Source organism: Carcharhinus amblyrhynchos, chromosome 5, assembly GCF_965287045.1.
Source record: "Carcharhinus amblyrhynchos chromosome 5, sCarAmb.v2.hapA, whole genome shotgun sequence".
Lineage (NCBI taxonomy): Eukaryota > Metazoa > Chordata > Chondrichthyes > Carcharhiniformes > Carcharhinidae > Carcharhinus > Carcharhinus amblyrhynchos.
This window is the reverse complement of record NC_137328.1, coordinates 49,088,611-49,110,756: the sequence shown is the minus strand read 5'-3', so window position 1 is coordinate 49,110,756 and position 22,146 is coordinate 49,088,611. Positions and strand designations below refer to the sequence as shown.

The following is a 22,146-nucleotide window of genomic DNA, read 5'->3' as shown; positions in this document are numbered from 1 at the left end:
CTTGGAGTGTGTATGCCAATTAAATAACTTAGCAGCAAGCTTTTGTGAACTTAAAATGAAGAGGATTATTTATTCTGTCACACTCATCCTATCATGGATCATAGAATCATAGAACCCTACAGTGCAGAAAGAGGCTCTTCAGCCCATTGATTCTGCACCGAACACAATCCCACCCAGGCACTACCCCTATATCCCCACATATTTTACCCGCTAATCCCTCTAACCTACGCATCTCAGGACAGCAAGGGGAAATTTTTAGCATGGCCAATCAACCTAACCCGTGCATCTTTGGACTGTGGGAGGAAACTGGAGCATCTGGAGGAAACCCATGCAGACATGAGGAGAATGTGCAAACTCCACACAGACAATGACCTGAGCCAGGAATCAAACCCAGGCCCCTGAAGCTGTGGAGCAGCAGTGCTAACCACTGTGCTACCGTGCCGCCCGGAATTAATGTAACATCTCGGCAGCATATATACACAAGATTGCATACAGATGAAGGTGGTGCACTTCTATATACAGAGATTGATTGAGTTTCTAATTTATGATTTCTGGTTTTCCATGTTGCAGGCCTGTGGTTTCTTGAATGGATTTGATGACTTAAAATTGAAGTGAGCATCTTGTAAAGCAAAAGCTTCACAGCAGGTTGCAGGATTTCTTGTAGTTGAATATTTCAGAGATTGGTTCTCAGACGAACTTTGAAATTGGAATAGGTTAAGTACAGCAGTTGTTTGATGACTTGCAACTCGTTTGAGTCTGGTTCTCAGGACTGGCTGATGACTGTTATTTCTGACGGATCTGCGGGGTCCGGGGGTAATAAGGGTGAAATCCTTGAAATCATCATCAATTTACATGTCTGCTGGGTTACATCCAGTCTAGTTGGGGGAGGCCACTGTTATAAAATGAGAAGTTAGTAGTGGCCACCGAGTTTTGATCTTCCCTTTTGTCCAGTGCGAAACAGAGAGACAAGCAGTCTGGAAACTCCATAGAATTTAGGTTTAGTCCATCCTTAAACAAAGAGGTGTGAGAATTCCATAAATGGATGAGAGGTTCCTTCTGCATAGTCTATATATAATTAGGTATTCACTGCTACTGTTTGTAGTCCAAACGACAAACGTCAGATGATTTGTGGCAACCACCTTAACAACTTGTTTGTGTCAATATTTAAAAGCATTGACTGAAAGTTCATATATGCCATGCTAGTACAGGGCATGGCAAAAGCTTTTAAAGGCCTGAGATCTTAAACTTTGAAGGCCAAAACTTCACAACCTCACTGAATTTAAAAGTGATTAGACATCACCAGAAAATATAGTCATTCTCACAATCTTTGAGGCACACTGCAGCCTGCAAGAACTTTTAGCTTGTATAACTATAGCCCCATTCCATTTTTACCAAGGCTTTTTCATTTTTGCCACAAAAAAACTTGGGAGATAATTTATTGGAGAGAATCATAATATCCAAATTCAGTAGTACTGGCCTTTCACCCTTGGAATAAGCATTTGAATCCAGCCCAAATTAATCTGTCAAAGTATCATCTCAATTAGTACAAAATTGATACCAAAGATACAATATTAACCTATATAGAAAACAGAAATGAAGGAATTTTTAAACAGATTAGATAGCTGGGTGAAGAAAATGGAAATGCAGGGACTTGGACACTGAATGGGTACATGAGATGATTTCTATTAATGTGGAGGATAAGTAGCAATGCAGCCCTGTTGCACTAAAAATATTTTGATTTCATGTCATAATTTTTGTGTGTGCTACAACTGGTTTAAAATAATGTGGTGTGATACTGGCTTTGAAATTGTGGTTGCAATGACAGAAAAAATTGTCAGAGTTCATCATCATTACCAGGCAAAACTGAAATTTGCACAAATGTGGTTACATGTGAAAATCTGCAAGCTACTGTCAGAGACAGCCTGCTCCTTCATAGAGTGACACGTTGCTGTCTTTGCATTGCAATTAAAAGCGTAACCAGTTCCATCTTTTATTCTTGCTGCAAGAACAAGGAAGATGTCAAGTCTTGCTTTATCAGCAGCAACTGTGATTTTAACAATTTAGTAACTCAAATTACTGCTAAAACAGCAGTAAACTTACGGACCCAGAAAAGCTATATTTCCAAAGTGTGGAGTGTAATTTCCTTAAGAGTAGGATTTAAAGTATTCACGATTTTGAAAACAATGAAAACTAATGTAGTCTAGTGCCTCCATCATTGCATGTGCGAGTCCCAATCTCTATATTGCTTTCTGCACCATGATTAAAACGTGAATGACAACCCCTACTTTTTACTTCCTGCTTATGAGAATTTTTCAATCTGACTGGCTGTTCAGCCTGCTTGTCCCCTGTGCTGTTTTTGGACACTATAAGTGGTGCCAAATACAAATTTACATTTAAAATAGAGGATGTCTAAGCACGAGAGCTTGTCTAAATTTTGTGGACAATTCTTCTTGAGGTCAGTGGTGAGTGCTGGGCTGGTGACGCGGACCAGAAAATGTGCGCCGGTATTGATAAAGACAGTGGTGCATTGTATTAAATTCTTTGATCCACTCTTTTTTTCTGAAAAGCCAATAACCCAGTTGGATTAAATACATTAATGCCTTCATTAAACTAGCATAGATGCTCATTTCTAGCATTACACCACAATTTTAGCCCAATTATTGGAGTAAAGCAGAATTGGTAAATATCCTGCTTTGAATGCAACTGAGCAATATACAACTAACTGAAGGGAAAAATTAAAATACTGCAGGTGCTAGAAGTCTGAAATAAAATAGAAATGTTGGAAAAGTTCAGCAGGTCCGGCAGCATCTGTGAAGAGAGAAACAGAGTCTGTATGACTCTTTTTCAGAGCTGAGTGATCTGCAGTAACTTCACTGGTCACATTCAGGAAAATGGCAGGATAATAGACTTGCCCTCAGTGATCCCAAGCAAGTTTTTGTTTATTCATTTGTGGGACATGGGCGTCGCTGGCTGGCCAGCATTTACTGCCCATCTCTAGCTGCCCTTGGAGGGTAGCTGACAGTCAACCAAATTGCTGTGGCTCTGGAGTCACGTGTAGGCCAGACTGGGTAAGGAAGGCAGATTTCCTTCCCTGAAGGACATTAGAGAACCAGGTAGGTGAGGAGGAAATCCACAAGGATTTTGACTGCTAATCACTGTAGAGTGATCCCTGATGGAAAGTGATTAAGGGATACAGAGCAGAGGCAGGCAATGGCGTTGAGGTACCGATCAGCCATGGCAAACAGGCCCCGTGTGGTTGAATGGCCTATCCTTTTCCTACGACATTGGATGAGAGCAGGGTCAGATTTGGCTATGACAAATATCTGTCAGCACTCAATTTCTTCATTCACGTATAAAGAATGGGAAGATTGTTGAATTACTGTAGAGGTGATAGTACACATGGGGAACACATGTCCTGAACATGTCTATGCTTTCACGGTAAGACAAAATTAGAAGTGGAGGACAGAAAGGGACAAAAATAAAATACATCGAGATAGATTACATAAAGGACTATTTCAGCCCGAAGTCAAAGCTATCCAATCTGTTTTTTTATATTTACTTCAAAGGGAACTGTTTGTACTCACGGAGTTCATTCCACTATTGAAAACATCTCCTGATCCTACATGGGCCGTGTGAACAAAGTTTGTCGGCTCTCCTATCATGCTTCGGTCAATCCGCCGTCGCCGCTTCTAAAACAGAAGAGAGGGTCGTCAGAATTCTCTCCCCATTACACAGCTCACAACCACAACAAGAAGAATGTTTCAGTTTCCATTATAGTTACTGTACCTGCTTCCAAAAGGCAGCGACATTGAGACACATTCACCACCTTAATAAACACAGGCAAGTGTTTCCGGGATTCTGTTCAAATTCTGCTCCATTATAGAAACTGAAGAACTGCCAAGTCTAAATGGTCCTTGACTTACTAACGGCTTCCATTTTAACCACAACAGTGTATAAACCAGCACACTGATTGTGTGTGTGGTTTGTGTCTAACGGGGAACTGGCTACTAGTGTATTGATGCATATGCTGGTACAGTACAGGGTCTTTGAGATGTGATCCCTTGTCAAAGAACTGCAACACAGAAGCCCAGATCTTAACCTGCAGCCTCCATTTGGGACAGGTTGGAAAGCCCGCAGCCTGGCTTGATCCTGGCCTCCATTTTTCATTATTCTGAACTGCCTCTCCTTCCCCTTCCCCCACCCCTCCTTCCCCCTGCTCCAAAGCCAAAAGGAAGAACACAAAGCTGGTTGGAGGCGACATGTATTTACGCAGAAGCTGGACTCAACGAGTAGCCATGGAAATGGTCCCTTGACATAAAGTTAGTCCCATTGAGGAGAGGCTTCCTAACAGTAACCAGTGCTGGAGGAGAGATTGAGATGGCCAGGGCTGGAAGCTTGAGGCTAGAGTACCTGCTCCTCACAAAATACTTACGTTTCTGGTCACACTATTGCCCATCTTGGAGTTTCACTGAGGCACCAATGCCAAGTGAGCCTCCTCATATCACAAGTTAAAATTGCGATTGTAATATTATTGGGCTTTGACTTTGGAATGATAAGCAAACCCACCTGTGCCCGAATTCTGTTTGATAAAAAGAGCAGGGAAGGGGGCAGCAGGGAAGGAGGGTGCATTACCCCACATCACCATCTTAACATCCCACCAATCCTGTTCACACCAGCTAGGCTGTGTTAAAATCAGGGTTACAAAGACTAATCTTGCTAATGAAATTCCAAATCTGTCTTCCAACTGTTCATAGTCAACTCTGACAAGCAGTTACACACTCTGGGCGGAGTCTTCCAATATATTTTCCAGTGTCAGTTGCAGAAAGAAAACCAGTGCAGCTCTCCAGCTGCAGCACTGGTTGCTGTCGGGGCGACAAGGAAGTCCCGGGGAAGAAGACAACATATAAACACATGGGGCGGCACGGTGGCAAAGTGGTTAGCACTGCTGCTTCACAGCACCAGGGACACAGGTTCGATTCCTGGCTTGGGTTGCCATCTGTGTGGAGTCTGCATGTTCTCCCTGCGTCTGCGAGGATTTCTTCCGGGTGCTCCGGGTTTCCTCCCACAGTCCAACAATGTGTGGGTTAGGTCGATTGGCCGTACTAAATCGTCCCTTATTGTCAGAAGGACTAGCTAGGGTAAGCGCACATGATTGTGGGGATAGAGACTGGGTGGGATTGTCATCGGTGCATACTCAATGAGCCGAATGGCCTCCTTCTACACTGTGGGATTCTACGATTCCATGCCCATCGCACTTAGTGTTGAAAAGTGGCATCGTTCTTTGGTGCTACTGAAATTCTGACCCAGTTTTCTGGTTTGGGGTTCATACTGAATGGTTGATTCCCGATAGCGGAGAGGGGGAATGTCAATGGCCTGGTGCGACAAGTCTTCACAGTAATGCCTGGGATTTCTGATCAGGAGGGCAATGAAAACAGAAGCTTCATAAATAATTCTAAATTGTTGAACTACTCCCAACAGTCATGTCAATGGATTGTTCCATGTATGTAACATAAACCATACAATATTTGATTGTAAAACACACTGTTTGCTGGATTCAACAGGCTTAATTGTCATATTGCGTTGGCCCTGACAGCCACATAGTTAAATTGACAGCCAAGTATGGCACTGAGGGCAATCAAAATCAGGAGGATTTAATTCTCAATCTGATGTTGGACAAAATTGCTGTAATATCTAGCCTCAGTAGGCCTGACCAAGACAGTAGGGATGCTGGAAAGGCTCAAGCATCCATGGCACTTGGGGGTGGTTGGGGAATTCCACAATCTTTTGGCAGTTGTGCATTACAGCACAGATCCACCTTTTCAGCAGAGGAAGATTAAAGGACCCAAGAGCAAGAAACAAAAAGCGTACAAAGCCCACATCACTATTTCCCTGCTGCACCCACATAATTACCACAGCAAAGCACATTTTCCTTAGTAGTCACTCTGTGGGCTGCTACAGTTTATATTCAACTCTATCTTAACGGGCAGATCATAAACTTTGTCAAAAATTGTGCAAATGCAGTACAGATGACAAGCTTGTGTATAGGCCTTTAATTTTGGACTGAAGAATTCCATACGGATTTTTTTTAAAAAACAGAGACACTAGCCCAGGAAATAAAAGCACAGCTATTCACTGAAAGTGGAAATATGTATTTATTCTGTTTAACCTGTGGATTCCATTCACAAATAATTTTGTAAGAGATTTCCTTACATACACAATACCATTTCCTATCCTTTCCTCTGAACTTTGTCATAAGCCTCTAGAAAAGTGGAAAGACTTTTTTCAGTCCTCTGCAATGACTACAAACAGGAAAGTGTGTGGTGCATCTGAATTCTGTGTATTTGGACAAAAACATTCTCCATCAGAAAATTGAGACAGCATAATTGAAATAGCAATAAAATGGATGCATTGCCAAAATTGGCTGATGCCCGGTGAGGTCCTGGCCTTTCAGGTAAGCTTGCCATTTCAAGAGATGAAAATCCTCAACAAAACTGTGTGAGGTAATGGTAAACCAAAGGCCATATAACCCAAGGAATCTATCAGGGAGCAGAGTGGGATATCACCCTAGTAAGTGTGGGCCTTCTGTACCCAGAGCCACCTGAGGAGTTGATTGTAGGCATAAGGCTTCAAGTCCCCTGTATGGTTTTAACCTGTAAATAGAGGAGTTGTGTTTTCCCTAAACCGATGAACAGGCATCTTTACACTTCCTTTGTTCACTATTTATACCAAAACTGAGAATAGAATTTCAGCCAAAAACATCTGTGCAATCAATCTGGACGGAATTGACAAAAGCTGCTCAAAAGGATTGGGGAATTTTAAACCCAAGTTACACCTCAATATATTTGCGTTTTCCACAACCTCTTACACCGGTTTAAGATTAAATTCACTTAGCTCAGATCCCGCCCATAAAATTGTCCACATCTCTTAAAGAATATTCACATGACGGCCCTATGTCATTGAAGAACCAGGATATAGAGCAACATGTGACCTGCAGGCTACTGTTAGTGGTGCTGTTGTATCCCTAGTGTTTTGTTGAAGTCATGTGTAATGTGTATATATACTGGTTCTAGTCTTTAAGTAAATAGAACCTACTTATGGTTTACCAATGCTGCGTGTGAGAGAGAGAGACTGGTGGAGTTTGTGTATAGAAGCCAGAAACACGACAGCCCGCAGATCGACACTGCGAGATTCTACCAATTACGCAAGTTCAGGGAGGCTCTTCAAGTTGTGCTCTTTTCTTGTCTAGGTCCACAAAAGTAGTAAAATTTTGTAAAATGTATTTTCATGTTAAAAAAATTACATATTTATTAAGAAACTGACCAGCGCATGACAATGAAGGTACTATTTAGTACTTAAAAAATATATTTTCAGCAATTTTCAATCAGGTTACACACCATCACTTCTTTATTAAAGAAAGATTATTTGCTTAAAAATCCATCTTCACGGGTATTAATAAAATTATACCTGGTTACCTATCTTGAATACAGTGAGGAATTTATCTTAATGGAGGAAAAACGTCAATTATGTGATATGTGCTAATCCGTGGGAGATTTGCTCTGGGGCTGAAGCAGACTATTCATAAAGTATGTTTCCTGTGACCTCGGGATGAGCTTCAAATGACATGGTCTGTTCTATTGCTAAAACCACCTGGTCCACCTCTGTAATACTGCCCGACTCAGCCCTGTCGCAGGTCATCTTCTCCTGACACCCTCACCTATCCCTTTGTTACCTCTAGCTTTCGGTTATTCTATGAACTTATGGCGTCCTCCATGCTTTACCTTCCATTAACTTGAGGTTATCCTAAACTCTGCTGCCTTTGTTCTTAATGCAACAAGCCCATTCACCCAACACCCTTGTGCTCACTAATCCAACTGGCTCGATTTTTAAAATTCTCGTCCTTGTTTTCAAATTCCTTCTTGGTCTCACCCTTCTCTATCCCTATAATCTCCATCAGCATTTCAACCCTTCGAGATATCTGCACTTCTCTGATTTTGACCTCTTGGGCAGACCAATTTTAATTGCTCCACCAGGGGCCAGCTCCTAAAGTTCTGGAATTCCCTCCCCACACCTCACTTTCCACTTTTAAGACCCTCTTGAAAGCCAAATCTCTGACCAAACTTTTGATCATCTGCCTCAATATCTCCTTCTCTGTTAGGAAGTGCCCTATTTTGTTTAATAATGCCCTTTCTGAAGTGCCTTGGGACATGTTGTTACATTAAAGGCATTATATTTAAATAAGTTGGTTGTCATTGGTGATTATGAAAATTAATTTTAGTGAAAATTTGGACTGTAACTTAATCAGTGCAATTTCAAGAGCGTCTTGGGTGCAATTTCACAACTGAGCCTAATACAGAAACTGTACCCCTCATTCTTTATAGGCAGTTACAATTTTACTTTAATTAGTGACAAGAGGAACTAAATATATCTGGGTGTTTGGGCTGTTCAAGGCAGCTCTTCGCCTTGCCCTCCTGCGACCAGATGGCAAGTTGAGATTACGATTATGTTTGTTTTCTAAAAAAAAAGCACTTTTACACCCACTGTATTCTTGAGTTGGCTGTGACTCCTTGCAATACTTGCAAGATATATGAACCAAAGATAGGCCAAATCCTATCTTTTGCTGCATATACTGTGAAACCTGAATCCTTCCTGGCCAAATCTCACGTTTATTTAATCAGGAGCGTGAACCAATTGGATTCCTGTAAGATTGTTTGACAAGAGGCGAGATTAGACCAATTAACACAAGCTGATGCAACAGGAAAATAAGCACAACTCAAACCAACCCATCCAAGTTTGCATACATGTAATTACAGAATAACAGTGGAACTACTTTGTTTTTAAAGGTGAAGAAAAATACTTGAGTGGGCAAATAGATACTCAAGTTCCTCAGCGCCATGCGAGGTATGGTGCTCGGATTAGGTTTTTGGGCAGAGCACTGGTAACATCTCTTTTAGACAATCAGTCAATGATACAGCACAGAGCAATGTTCAGTTGATTCCAACAGAGAACAATCTTTTCCACTGATTTTTAAAATTCTCACCCTCGCTTTCAAATCCCTCCATGGTCTTGGCCCTCCTGTTCTCTGTAAAGTCCTCCAGCTCTAGGGCCTTCCAACAGGCTTGCATTCCACCAACTCTGGCCTCTTTTTGTATTCCTGGTTTTAATCACTTTACATTGGGAGCCAAACCTTCACCTGCCTGTGCTCCTAGCTCTGGAAGTCTCTCCCTTAATCTTTCATAGATCATACAGGTAAACAGCATAGAAAAAGGCCCTTCGGCCCATCACATCTGCACCAAAGACAAACCACTTAAATATTCTAAATCCATTTTCCAGCACTTGACGCATAGCCTTGTATACCTTGATATTGCAAATGCACGTCTAAGTACATCTTAAAAGTTATGAGGGTCTCTGCCTACCCTTTCAGACAGTGAGTTCCAGACTCCCACCGTCCTTTGAAAGAAATGGCCAGATAATCAGTTTTAATGATGTTGGTTGAAGCACAAATATTGGCCAGAACACAGAGGAGATCTCCCTTTCTCTTCAATGGTGTAATAAGATCTTTTACACTACATTTTACATCCTGGACATATTTTCTTCAACCTTCTTCTGTTGGCTGGAAGATACAAAAGTCTGAGGTCACGTACCAACCAACTCAAGAACAGCTTCTTCCCTGCTACTGTCAGACTTCTGAATAGACCTACCTTTTATTAAACTGATCTTTCTCTATATTCCAGCTATGACTATAACACTACATACTGTACCTTCTCCTTTCCTTCTCTCCTATGTACTCTATGAATGATATGCTTTGTCTGTATAATGCGCAAGAACCAATACTTTTCACTGTTTACCAATACACATGACAAAAGTAAATCAAACCAAATTCTTTTACGGAGGGTCTGTTTAAGGAAATTAACAAGACTAATTAATTCTGGCACCTTTATATAGGTCACTGGGGGCAGCACGATGGCACAGCAGTTAGCACTGCTGCCTCATAGTGCCAGAGGCCTGGGTTCGATTCCAGGTTTGGGTCACTGTATGTGGAGCTTGCACATTCCCCCAGTGTCTGCATGGGTTACATACGGGTCTTCTGGTTTCTTCCCGCAGTCCAAAGATGTGTGAGTTATGTGGATTGGCCATGCTAAATTGCCCCTTAGTGTTAGTGGAACTAGCTACGATAAAAGCGTGAGGTTATGGGAATAGGGCCTGGGTGGGATTGTGGTCGGTGCACACTCGATAGGCTGAATGGCCTCTTCCTGCACCATAGGATTCTATGTTTTTCTACACTCCTTCTATAGAGTTCACAACAATACTACACCATCTGATTCTCCTGATCAGTTAAATGAGCTTCAATCTATTCCCATGACTCAAAGATAAAAACAAATCAAAATGATCTTGGTTTCCAACCAATTATTGCTTGTAATATGCTTCTAAATAAGGTGCAGCAATTTGTTTTCAATCATCTCCCAAGCAGAATGTTTCAGGAATTATATTGAACTTGAAACTACAGACAGTCATCTGTTAAGATAGAGCAAAATGTGACCATACTATAATTCAACACCTCATCCCTGGCCTCCGTCTGCACTGTAGGATTTATGATCCAAAAGAGATATACCTGGTCATGTTGAATCTCCCTGGATGCAGAAAATACAGGAACATTTTTGAGGCTCTCTCACTGGTGTGCAACCTTCCATACCCAATTTCGGTCTATGGTACCGAGGTGATTCAAGATGGTTAAATGCAAATCCAAAATATTGCAGATGCTGGAATCTCAACCCCCTCTCGAACCTTCTGCCTTCTTTTGAGATGCTTTTTCAAACCACTTCTTTGACGTAGCTTTTAGTCATTGTCCTGATATCTCCTAAAGTTGCTCAGTGGTTTTGTTTCATAACGCTGTTATCAACAGCGTTGGTGTATTTTGCGTGCTTTATTACATTAGAGGTGCCACAAGTTGGTGTTATCAGAATTTGAATTGCAGGACACTTGGCCACCAGTTTTACTGAAAAATAATTTTTGAATTTCTTCCTATTAAGCAGCATCTATTCACCAGCACCCAATCAGCCCAACCACAATTCGACCATTTTTTCAGCACTGCACACCAATCTCATATCAGGCTTTCATCATTAGATTACTGACAGGAAGACCCACCTTACAGCGAAGCAAAATGGACAAAAATTGGCTAATCATTGAAACAAAATGCATTCACATTTCCTTCCTACAGAAATACCTGGAGTGAAATTCTTTCGGAGATTGCAGTGTGATTGATAGTCCTCCTACACTTCTACTTTTCCCTGGGGTTTTGCACCATATTGGCATTCCTCACTGCAGGAGAAACAGTCACACTTCCTAATGGCAGAGACAGCAATAATGCTGAAAGACAGCTGTCTGCGAGTGGTTACGTAATGTGGTCTGAGGCTGGATATTTCAATGCAGAAAACAGTACAGCTAATTATAGGAATGTTGAAAACATTCATGATGCCCCCTGAAAAATCACAGCACCAGTACTGACTTTCAGGGCAAGTAAATTGATCAGACTGCTCGCCCATCACAACAGCTATGCAAAGTAATTATTCCGCAGAGTGATCAAGTTTAATAAGTATGGCACCTTGGATGTCATTTCCACTGCTGTTTTTAATATCTATCATTTTTTTCCCCCAAATGGTTTTTGGCGCAATTCTCTTCATTATTGTGCTTTCTGCATGGTTTTATCAGTTTCTATATGCTATTTAAACTAATTTAAATTTACCTAAAATCAAACCTCTTCCAAATATTTTAACAGAGAACGGCGCAATATTAATGAATTGTTCACAGCAACACACAGAACAACCTTACAGTCAATGAGTAATAGTCCCAAGATGTATCGGACTAATAACAAAAATGCCCTGTTAGGAACTCTCTCAGTTAGCCAAAACATGCACTGTCTAACCAGCAGGAAAACTCAGATCTGCAAAATAATTTCTTGAAGTGGAAAGATAAAATGGGAGTTCTCTGCCCGCACAAAGCTTTCCAATTTCCCACATGTTGCATTTACAATACTGACAAGAGGTTTGCACTGAGGCACCTTATTTAAATCTGCCTAATGGGTGTACACAACACTGGAGGCACGCTTTGAGCGTTGGTCAGATACACAATGTAGGAGGGAACAGGAGTGCTGACTCTGTTCCTGCAGTACACGTCAATGGCTTCTTTTAAAAATGGACGGTGCAAAATCTGAAAAATGTTCAATATTTTTGGAGTAACAGGCCACAGCTGAGGATCAGAGATGAATCCCATCATTCCCTGGTCAATAAGCCAGCATCTCTCTTCACTGCATCATCAAATCAGAATGAAGAGCAGAATTTTTTGGATGGAGAGGTTTCCCCACCGTTAATTGGCTCAAAGCGAGATTCCCATCCCCATCTGGCCTTAAGGACTCCTGGCCAATCCTGATTGGCTGGCAGCTCTGTTGTCTCAAGTTCCAGTGCTGCTGGAACCACAGCCAGTCCCTCAAGAAGCTAATGGACACCTTACTAAAATCCGGGGCTATGACAAGGCATGGCCTGCAGGCTCAAACTAGGACTGGTGAGGGGTGTAAAGAGGAATGGGAGGGGGGAGGGATCAAGGGCCCCCAAAGGAGGTAACTCCCCCTCCTTCCCCTGACATCAGTCCACATAGCTAAAGCTGCTATCTGCTTAGTGTTCATATATTTCCCCCTTTTGCTGCTGTGTCATGAATCAAATATAAAGTTGAAATCAAGTTGAAACACACTTTGCATATCAAATCACTGAATGACTGATCTTATGGCCCTTACAGGGACAACTGAAGGCTGCGTGCAAAACACACCAGGAAATGCAGTGCTTACTGTCAGGGTTTGATACATGCTCCTCCTGCCCCCAACTGCTGCCAATTCTTCTGTGCTGCTCCCAACACCCAGTGCCCTACCTAGTCCACGTCCCACAGAGGAGCTGCCAGATCTCACACCCCCCTGATCAGCAGGATGCATCTTACATTCACTCAGTGTTGACAGCTCACTGAAAATACTCCAAAGGCAGCCAACCATGAAAACTGGGCAAGCCTTGTCCATGCAGTCGGGTTTGCAACTTCAAACTTCTGGCAGAGGGACCCGGACGTGCAAAGGTTCAATACCTCCCCACCCCCCACTGTTCATATTATAGACTAAGAGCTGGACTTAGGCCGATGATCCAAGGATTTGAGAAATCACCATGGAAACCCCTGAACATATTCAGCATTATGGCTCAGTGAAAATTACCAATAAACCTCACAGCTCTGCCCTCATTTATCTCCTAGGGTGTGGAAGGTGTGAAGCTGTTACTGATATCACACAATGGACATAATGTTAAGGACACTGTGCTAAAAACACTGGGAAGGCCTGTAATCACAAGCAGACGTCAACTCTGGCACGAATTACCACATTTTATCTTGCTGAGTGTAGTATTTGCCTCTGCATGGAATGTCCCTAAATGTACTTTCCTCGTGCTGGAGAGGTCAATGTGTAACGAAAGCACTAATGTGCTGGAGGTTCTTCTTCCTGTTTAATTCAAATAGCAAGTGGAGCTTCTCAAAAGTACACACATGTATGTCTGCCTCAGTGTGGTTTTTTTTATATGGTTTTGGCAATGGGGACAAAGAAGCAACAGACAAAAAGGAAAAAAGAATCAATTTTCATGCACCCCAATCAACGACAATTACAAGCAACCCTCAGAAACAGCTTATTATCTTGGACCAGATCTTCAATACAATCTGGTTATCGCAGATTCAAGACACTTGCTAAGAAAGTAAAGCCAAAAATAAAGAAAATATTTTCCAATATCTATCTATATCCTAATATTCCCAGTTAAGATGGAATAGGAAAAGGATGGGAATATTTGGTTTTATTTTTGAAACTTAAATGCCTGAAAATAGCGTCAAGCTCATTGTGGATTTTTTCAGTGTTAATGTCATGCATTCAAATTAATTATTTTTTTAGAAGGGCCAATATCCTGCCCCAGACCTTGCGTCGTGTCCGACTGCCCCGGATACATATGAATTAACAGGCTGTGGTCAGCACAATCAACGCAACCTTGGAAGATTCCACTGATTTCTCAATAACCCACCAAGACATCAATAAACAAAAGAGACAAGTAACTTCATTGAAACACTTGTCTATTTCATGAGGCATTCCTTTATTCACCTTTGAAGATCTTTCCAAATGTTGCTCCGAATTGGACAGCCTCAAACACGGTCTACCTAGCAGGATTTCAATCTTGTCTCCCAAGACGACATTCCTCTGGATTTCCAAGCCTGCACTCCAACATTAACTCTCAAGCAGAACTTCAGCTGTGCCGAGCAGTACATTACTGCTCCAAAGGAGAACTTTCACCTTGGCGGCCCACAGCAGGGAGTCAACAAACTTCTGCTGCTTCCTTAGATCTTCAGGGCCTTTTTTGAGCCCCTATTACTTCAAATTTGCCAACCACAGCCCTTGTTCTGCTTGACGTCTCTCTCTGCTGCTCTCTCTTTTAATCAGGACCTCTCCGTGTCCACTCTGCCTATACCCTATCTGCGACTCTACTTTTGGGACCTCTCTCTGTCCTCTCCCTGGGACTGCTCTCAATATGGCGCTCCACTCCCTGGTCACATGATTTGATTTATTTTATTCGCAGGTGCAGCGGGCCCATCCTTGGCCCAAACAACCACAAACCAGCCTATTGCGCATGTGTTGCCCACTCATGATCCATTCATGTGTAGAAGCTCCCAAAGTCTGCCAGGATTTGGGCGTTCCATTCCCCTGCTTGCCAATAAGGTAAGTTTGGAATCACATAACCAGTATATTTGCCTCCCACTGAATAACCCAGCTTTGGGTAGACTGCACTGGACCATAATACCAACTGATAGATTCTGAGGATGCTGACGGAAGCAAGAATCATTTTACTATCTTTTCAAGAGTTTTGCAGGCAGGATATCGGCCCTTCTAAAAAATAATTAATTTGAATGCATGACGTTAATACTCAAAAAATCCACAATGAGCTTTATGCTGTTTTCAGGCGTTTAAGTTTTAAAAATATAAGTAAATATTCCCATCCTTTTCCTATTCCATTTTGACTCAGCATCTCGGTTCGTCTCCTCTCTTTCTGTGGGCAAACATTGAACCTCGCATTGATAGCACAGACCCTGTCACCCCTTCTGGTCAAGACCAATATCAATCATGGATGCAAACTGGTTTTCAACAGCTCCACATCCCAGTTTAGCAGATCAGCTCAGTACACCAGACCCTTGTCACTTTGAATCAAAGAATCTTAAAATCCCTAAAGTGAAGAAAGAGGTCATTTGACCCATCGAGTTTACACCAACAACAATCCCACCCAGGTCCTATCCTCCTAACCCCTGCTAATCCCCCTGGCACTAAGGGGCAATTTATCATGGTCAATCCACTTAACCCGCACTGTGGGAGGAGGCCAGAGCACCAGGAGAAAACCCACGCAGACACGGGGAGAACGTGCAAAAGCCACACAGACAGTAACCCAAGGCTGGAATTAAACATGAGTCCATGGCACTACGAGGCAGCAGTGCTAGCCACTGTGCCACCCTTGAACGGGTTGAACGCCAGTGCTATATCAAGGCTATATACTTTGTTTACATCAGGGCTATAAATTTTGTGGCTCCAATGGTTCTCTTTCTATGCCTTTGCAAATATAGGAATCCTTCCCAAATCTCTAAGCCAGGTGAGCAAAGAAAAATGCAGCGAAAACAAGAGGAAAAGAGACTGAGAAAAGCAGTGGAAAAGAGCAATACGGGATTTCTTTTATCATCTCTTCTTACAGATCATTTGATGCGTTACAACTTACCACTTCTACATATGTTTATGGTTTTAACATGAGACCATGTCCCTGGTACATGGCCTGTGACTGAAACTCTCTCACCCAAGGTCTGTCCAATGTTAACAGTTCAAATTAAACCAAGCTGGACACACTGCAGTGTGCACCCTCAAGCTACTACAGCTCTGGTAATTCTCAAACATCAGTGTGTTGTGCTCGACATGCTTACGCATATTCACAGCAGGGACTGGAATTTTATACTGCCAAAGGGGATGGGAGTTCCGCAACACATCTACGGTTACACAAATCTCAAACAGGAATATGGTTATTCTGTATAGTTTGAGGCCATCATGCTGAAAAGGTAAAGTGCTCTGATCAGGTCGTGGTTTGAATATTGCATTCTGTTCTGATCACAGAGACACAAGTGAGATTATCCAAATTTAGAAATGGTGCAGGGAGGAGCCATAGGATGCTGTTCCTCAGAACTAGTGACAGTTAGAAAAACTGGGATTTTTCAGACTGGAAAGGAGACAAATTTTTAGAGGATTTTATAGATTTATACAGAATACAGAAAAGGTTAACTGTGAGCACTAGTTCAAGTGAAAGCTTCAAAGGTCCTTTAGACTAAAGGTCAAGTTGACATTGGAACAACAGATAAAAGCCAAATTTAGAACCAAGTTTAGAAACGTTTATTTGTTGACAGCGTGATTAATACCGAGAAGAGTCCTCCAGGTAGGAGTAGGGGAGTGAAGGCAAAGACCTCAACTTATTTAAAAGGCAGAGTGATGTTATAATTGGGGGGGGGAGGGGGGGGGGCACAGGTTTTTTGTAGGAGGATGAGCTTTATGGGTCTCATCTGTACTTAATACTGTAAATGTTTGTCACAGTTACATGTTTCCAGATGACAAGAGTGATCATCTCTCTCCCACTTCAGCAAAGTGTTGTTTTAAATCAACTCTTTCAGGGAGAAAAGCCAACAAGCCCTCTTGATAGCTCAATAAGGTCCTGAACCATACAGAGTAGAAAGATTCCAAGTTTGATTCCAAACAGTACCAAGCATCATGCAAACCAGCCTCCCATCCATTGACTCTGTATACACCTCCCGCTGCCTCGGCAAAGCAGCCAGCATAATTAAGGACCTCGTGCACCCTGGACATTCTCTCTTCCACCTTCTTCCTTCAGGAGAAAGAAACAGAAGTCTGAGACCATGTACCAACTGACTCAAGAACAGCTTCTTCCTGGTTGCTGCCAGACTTGTGAGTGGACTTACCTTGCATTAAATTGATCTTTCTCTACACCCTAGCTTTGACTGTGACACTACATTCTGCACTCTCTCATTTCCTTCTTTATGAGCGGTATGTTTTGCCTATATAGCACGCAAGAAACAATACTTCTCAGTGTATGTGTGGAATTCATGACCACAGAAAGCTGTTGACGCCAAAACTCAAGGAGTAATTAGATATAGCTCTTGGGACTAAAAGGATTAAAATATATTGGGGGAGGGGAGGAGGAGGATCAGGATATTGAACTTGATGATCAGCCATGATCAAAATGAATATTGGAGCAGGCTTGAAGGGCTGAATGGCCTACTCCTGCTTCTATTTTCTATGTTTCAATGTTTGTATGTTTTTATCTCATCACAACAAGGAGCTAACATGTTTGAAGCAGCAAAAGAGGAGGCCACAAACTGGTGAGGAGGACTGATTCTTTGTCCCCCGCCCACCCACCCTCAGACATATTGTACAATTTATCCATTTCATAATGTAACAATAAAATGGAGTTCCTTTTATCACTGCCCCCCCACTGTGTGCATGTTGGTGTTACTTCATAAGATTCGCATAACGATTTCATTTTATTTCTGGGAGACTCCTAAGTTCCCACACTAGCTGCCAAGCTTGTAAGTGTGCTGTTCTGAAGCTTAACATATTGTTTTGCTGTAAAGAAATCTGATTTATATTGACCCTGGGAGATGTATATGTGTCATTTAGATTTATATCAGCTATGTGAGGGGCCTACGTTCACCTCCAGCTGCAGCAGGTATAAATATGTGGAGCCCTGGTTCACAGCAGATGCCTGAAAACAATAAAATCACTCAAGTACTTGATGAGATTCAGCTATTTTCAAAACGAAACAGTGGAAATAGTTAGAGGGGGTGGGGAGGGGAGGTGGGAAATCCCTCTGGGCATGGAATGTGTTTAATGGATTAGCTGCATACTTGATGTATGAGAAAGAAAGGGGAAAAGAATGAGGCCAAGAGAGCAAATTCTTGCCCCAATTTTTGGGGCTTAATATATGGTGTTAGGATGGCTGACTGAAACTCCATATAGAAGACGGGTCACAGCCAGCAATGAAACTGACGGTGATAAATATGTCCATCAGGACACTGAGTAAATCAACAAAGTGATTGTGGCTCCATAGGATAAGCTTAGCAATGGGAATGGAGCCTCACAAAAATCAGCCCTTGTCTTGATGAAGAGGGTAAGCTTTCTAGTGCCTCAGTGTCAGGCAGCTGCTTGCATACATGGTTTCTGTGTATAATCTACACAAACTGAGATCAGAGCTGACAGCAATCGTCAATCGTTTCATACAGGACGCCAAGGAGGTTTGTTAAGAACAGCCTCTAACGGTGCTCCATAGAACAGCTGCAGGAGTCTTATTTTGTTGCGGGGTGGAACTGTGGGGTTGTGCTTTCTTCTGAAATGGGAAAATGTACTTAGCCATCAATCTATTTATTTATAATCTATCTCCTATCTATTTAGAAGGGAGTGGGGAGGGCTGAGAACTGTTTAAACATTACTGCTCAGTTACTGGATGTGTGCACTCACTCTTAGCATTAACCTGAAGCATGATTTTGCCAGCAAAAGAGTGAACAAATAATGGGTACAGCGTAAGTTACCCATTTTGCTCTGTTGGTTTTCCATGAGAATCCGCACATATCTAAAATCTTATTCAACATGTAGCTGTGAATCAAACATCATCCACCTATTACTCTTATGCTTAACTTGGTCAGAGGTGTACTGCGCCATATTAGTTAGTGATGTCTTGGGTATCAGAACATTCACAGAATATTCTACGGAGAAATAAGCTGAATTTTTAAAAAATGTTCAGTAATATCGCTGGCACAAGGAGGTTGGGTGTTACATCAGCAGAAACCAGGCTAAATTCTTCCACCCCTGAAGGTTTCCTTTGGCACTTGTTGTTAGTGGCAGTGTTAATCATAGTGATCAATTTTTTCTGCTAAATATTTGAAGCAAAATCTCTTTAGTTTTTCCAATGTTGTCCACAGTAACTTCATTGCAGTGTTAATATAATGGCATAGTGGATTAGCACTGCTGCCTCACAGCGCCAGGGATTCCTGGCTTGGGTCACTGTCTGTGCGTAGTTTGCACATTCTCCCTGTGTCTGCATGGGTTTCCTCCTGCAGTCCAAAGATGTGCGTTTGAGGTGGATTGGCCATGCTAAATTGTCCCTCAGTGTCCAAAACATATAGGTTAGGTGGAATGGCTATGCTAATGAGTCAGAGGAGAAGCTGGGCAGACTGGGATTTTGAGGGCGGCACAGTGGTGCTGCAGTTTCCTCCCAGTCTAAACATGTGTGGATCAGGTGGATTGCTAAATTGTCCCTTAGTGTCAGGGGATTAGCTAGGGTAAGTGTGTGGTGCTGTGAGGATAGGGCCTGCGTGGGATTGTGGCCAGCGTGGACTCAATGGGTTGAATGGTCTCCTTCTGCACTGTGGGATTCTATGATTCTTATGACCCTAATAAATAAATTTAAACTTAATTTATGATATAACTAAAAACAGAAATCTCAGAAATCTTGCCGGCAAGTTTAGGATGTTCTTAACGGTGTTCTCTGGAAGCTTCCCAAATATCACCTTTTATTTTTAGCAACCAGGAGGTCAAAGCAAATCAAAGCCTCCATTATGAATTAAATGTTATTTAAGTGCAGTATACTAATGAGATATGTTACTATAAAACTTTATTGCTTTCTAAGGAACTACAGTTGCTAAATTATCTTGGATGCACCAATGTTTGTTCACCTCACAATCTAACTGAAATATTTTTCAAATAAACTATTTATCCCGTGAAACCTCCAGTAATCCTGAGTCATTGCTCATTGGGCTTTATTGTGTGATATTTCTCACCAGAAGATAAATCAGATTAGCACGCTCCAACTGTTAGTACAGTGAGGACCTTATAGGCAGAATTTGAACTCTTAGTCCCAACCTAACAAGGCAGATGTACTTAGAGGAAACGGCAGGCATGTTGTGATGGCCAGGTCATAGATTGAGAGTTGTAAAAGATTTAATGACTGCACTAAGACCAAAAGGTTGAAGGTTAGATCACCCACAGGTAACATCTATCATTCTCTCACTTCCTTAGCCTTCACTTGTACAGCACCCTTCTGACTAACATATGCTTTCTTTCCTCCCTCAATCTCCATCTCAACAGGCACCACTCAGACTCAACCTCATCCTATTGGCCTTCCGTACCCATTTCTCACAGCCACCCTCCGCAAATGATCTTGTTCCATCCTCATAACCTCATTCCAGTCCTCACAGTCAGAATTCTCTAACTTTTCTCATTGCAGAAGATGGTGCGCAACTTCAGGGAGGGGCACGGAGCCTGGGGTGACGATCCATGTGGAGTCTGCACATTCTTCTGTACCCGTGTGGGTTTCTCAGGGTCCTCCGGTTTCCTCCCACACTCCCAGGATGTGCAGGTTAGGTGGATTGGCTATGCTCAATTGCCTTATAGAGTCCCAAGATGAGTAAGTTAGGGGGATTAGCTACAGTAAATGTGCAAGGTTAAGGGGATAGGGCGGGAGAGTGGACCTGAGTAAGATTTTGTTTGGAGACTCAGTGCAGAATTTATGGGTCAAATGGCCTCCTCCTGCACATTGCAATTCTATGGCAAAGACTTATTAGTTTCACACTGGGACAAACTGTGAAGTGAATCCCCATGTTAATGACATTGTATAAATGCTTATTTCAATGACTGAATAAGTTTTTTTTGAATTCCTCATCTTGCTACAGTGTAGGAGCAAGAGCACAGCGGGTAGTGATTGCTTAATAAAGTCGTCACACTGAGAAGTCGACAAAGATTGAAACCTGTAAACTTGTTAGCCACAGTGAAAGGCCTGTGTTGTCCGGATCACTTCTGTCAGCCTGTAATCACTTGTTTCAAAGCCATTTGCGATTTCATAGAGTTACTTTGAAGTGGCTTAAAGTTTACCAGCCAGCACCTCAACTCTCTTGCTTTCAGCCTTCACTGTAGCATGGGACTAACTAAACAGCAGCAGCCTGGGCCTCTGAGGAGGGGCAGGCATACCAGTAACAACTAAGAAGGACAACAGTAGCACCAAGAGCAGCAACAAAACCTTCTCCATTTACCCTGGATAATAGCCTTCCAATGAATGGGATGACTAGCTTTGAAGAAAAGGAATGGGTATGAATGTGCCAGATCCTCAAAGGGTAATCTTCTCCTCCAGGAAGTCAGTCACTGACTCCCTGTGGTATAGAGAGTACTTGTGACAAACATGACTGCACAGAATAAAGATGTTATAGAAGCAAGTTGATACCTGATGCAGAAATGTATGATCACTTTAAGGTGCTCACAAAATAGCCAGACATTGAGCTGAGGCCATCTTAATGGGATTGAATAGATGTATTGATTACTGCTAGACGTATGGAAATTCTGCCAATTCTGTGAAGCCACCAGTCCCTTAGGTTTAAGTGGATATATCTGTGGGCTAAGGTGAGGTAACTGGCAACATCTTCCAAAAGGAGTTGGTGGCACCAGGCTGTGATATCCTGAAAGTATCTACAGTAAATCACTGGAGGCAGCCAGAGACAAAGAAATTCAGTGTTCTGGTGACCTTGATGGCCACTGGCAGTGTATGCAGTCAGTCTCCTGAGAAAGAGTCTAGTTTTAGGAGGCGACAGATGTCTGTCATGACTGACCGCTCGAGCTTTCATCTTCTGAGGCACTGCTGCTCTGATATATTCAGTAAGCTGCCCATACATTATTGGCTGGAGGTATTGCTTTCTTCTTATTGGGGCTCTCTGCCCATCTTGTTCCTTCCTGGAAACTGAGACTATGGAGTAGGCAGCTGCTGGTGGTTTTGTTGCTGCTCTTGGTGCTACAGTTCTCCTTCTTGCTGCTGCCTGCCCCTCCTCAGAGAAAGGCAGTAAAATGTCTCACAACACCAGGTTAAAGTCCAACAGGTTTATTTGGTAACAAAAACCACTAGCTTTTAGAGCAGCTTTTGGTGCTCCGAAAGCTCGTGGCTTTTGCTACCAAAAATCCTGTTGGACTTTAACCTGCTGTTGTGAAACTTCTTACTGTGTTTACCCCAG

General features: G+C 42.4%; 1 protein-coding gene across 5 annotated transcripts in view; it reads right to left on the bottom strand.

Moving 5' to 3' along the window:
* cdc42se2 (CDC42 small effector 2) overlaps positions 1-22,146 on the bottom strand; it is a 179,583-nt gene that overhangs the window by 13,021 nt on the left and 144,416 nt on the right. For all 5 annotated transcript variants that reach the window (XM_080189667.1, XM_080189668.1, XM_080189665.1 and 2 more), the window contains one exon: positions 3,585-3,689. In XM_080189667.1, the coding sequence (XP_080045793.1) occupies positions 3,585-3,689 (105 nt within the window). The remainder of the gene's footprint in view (positions 1-3,584; positions 3,690-22,146) is intronic.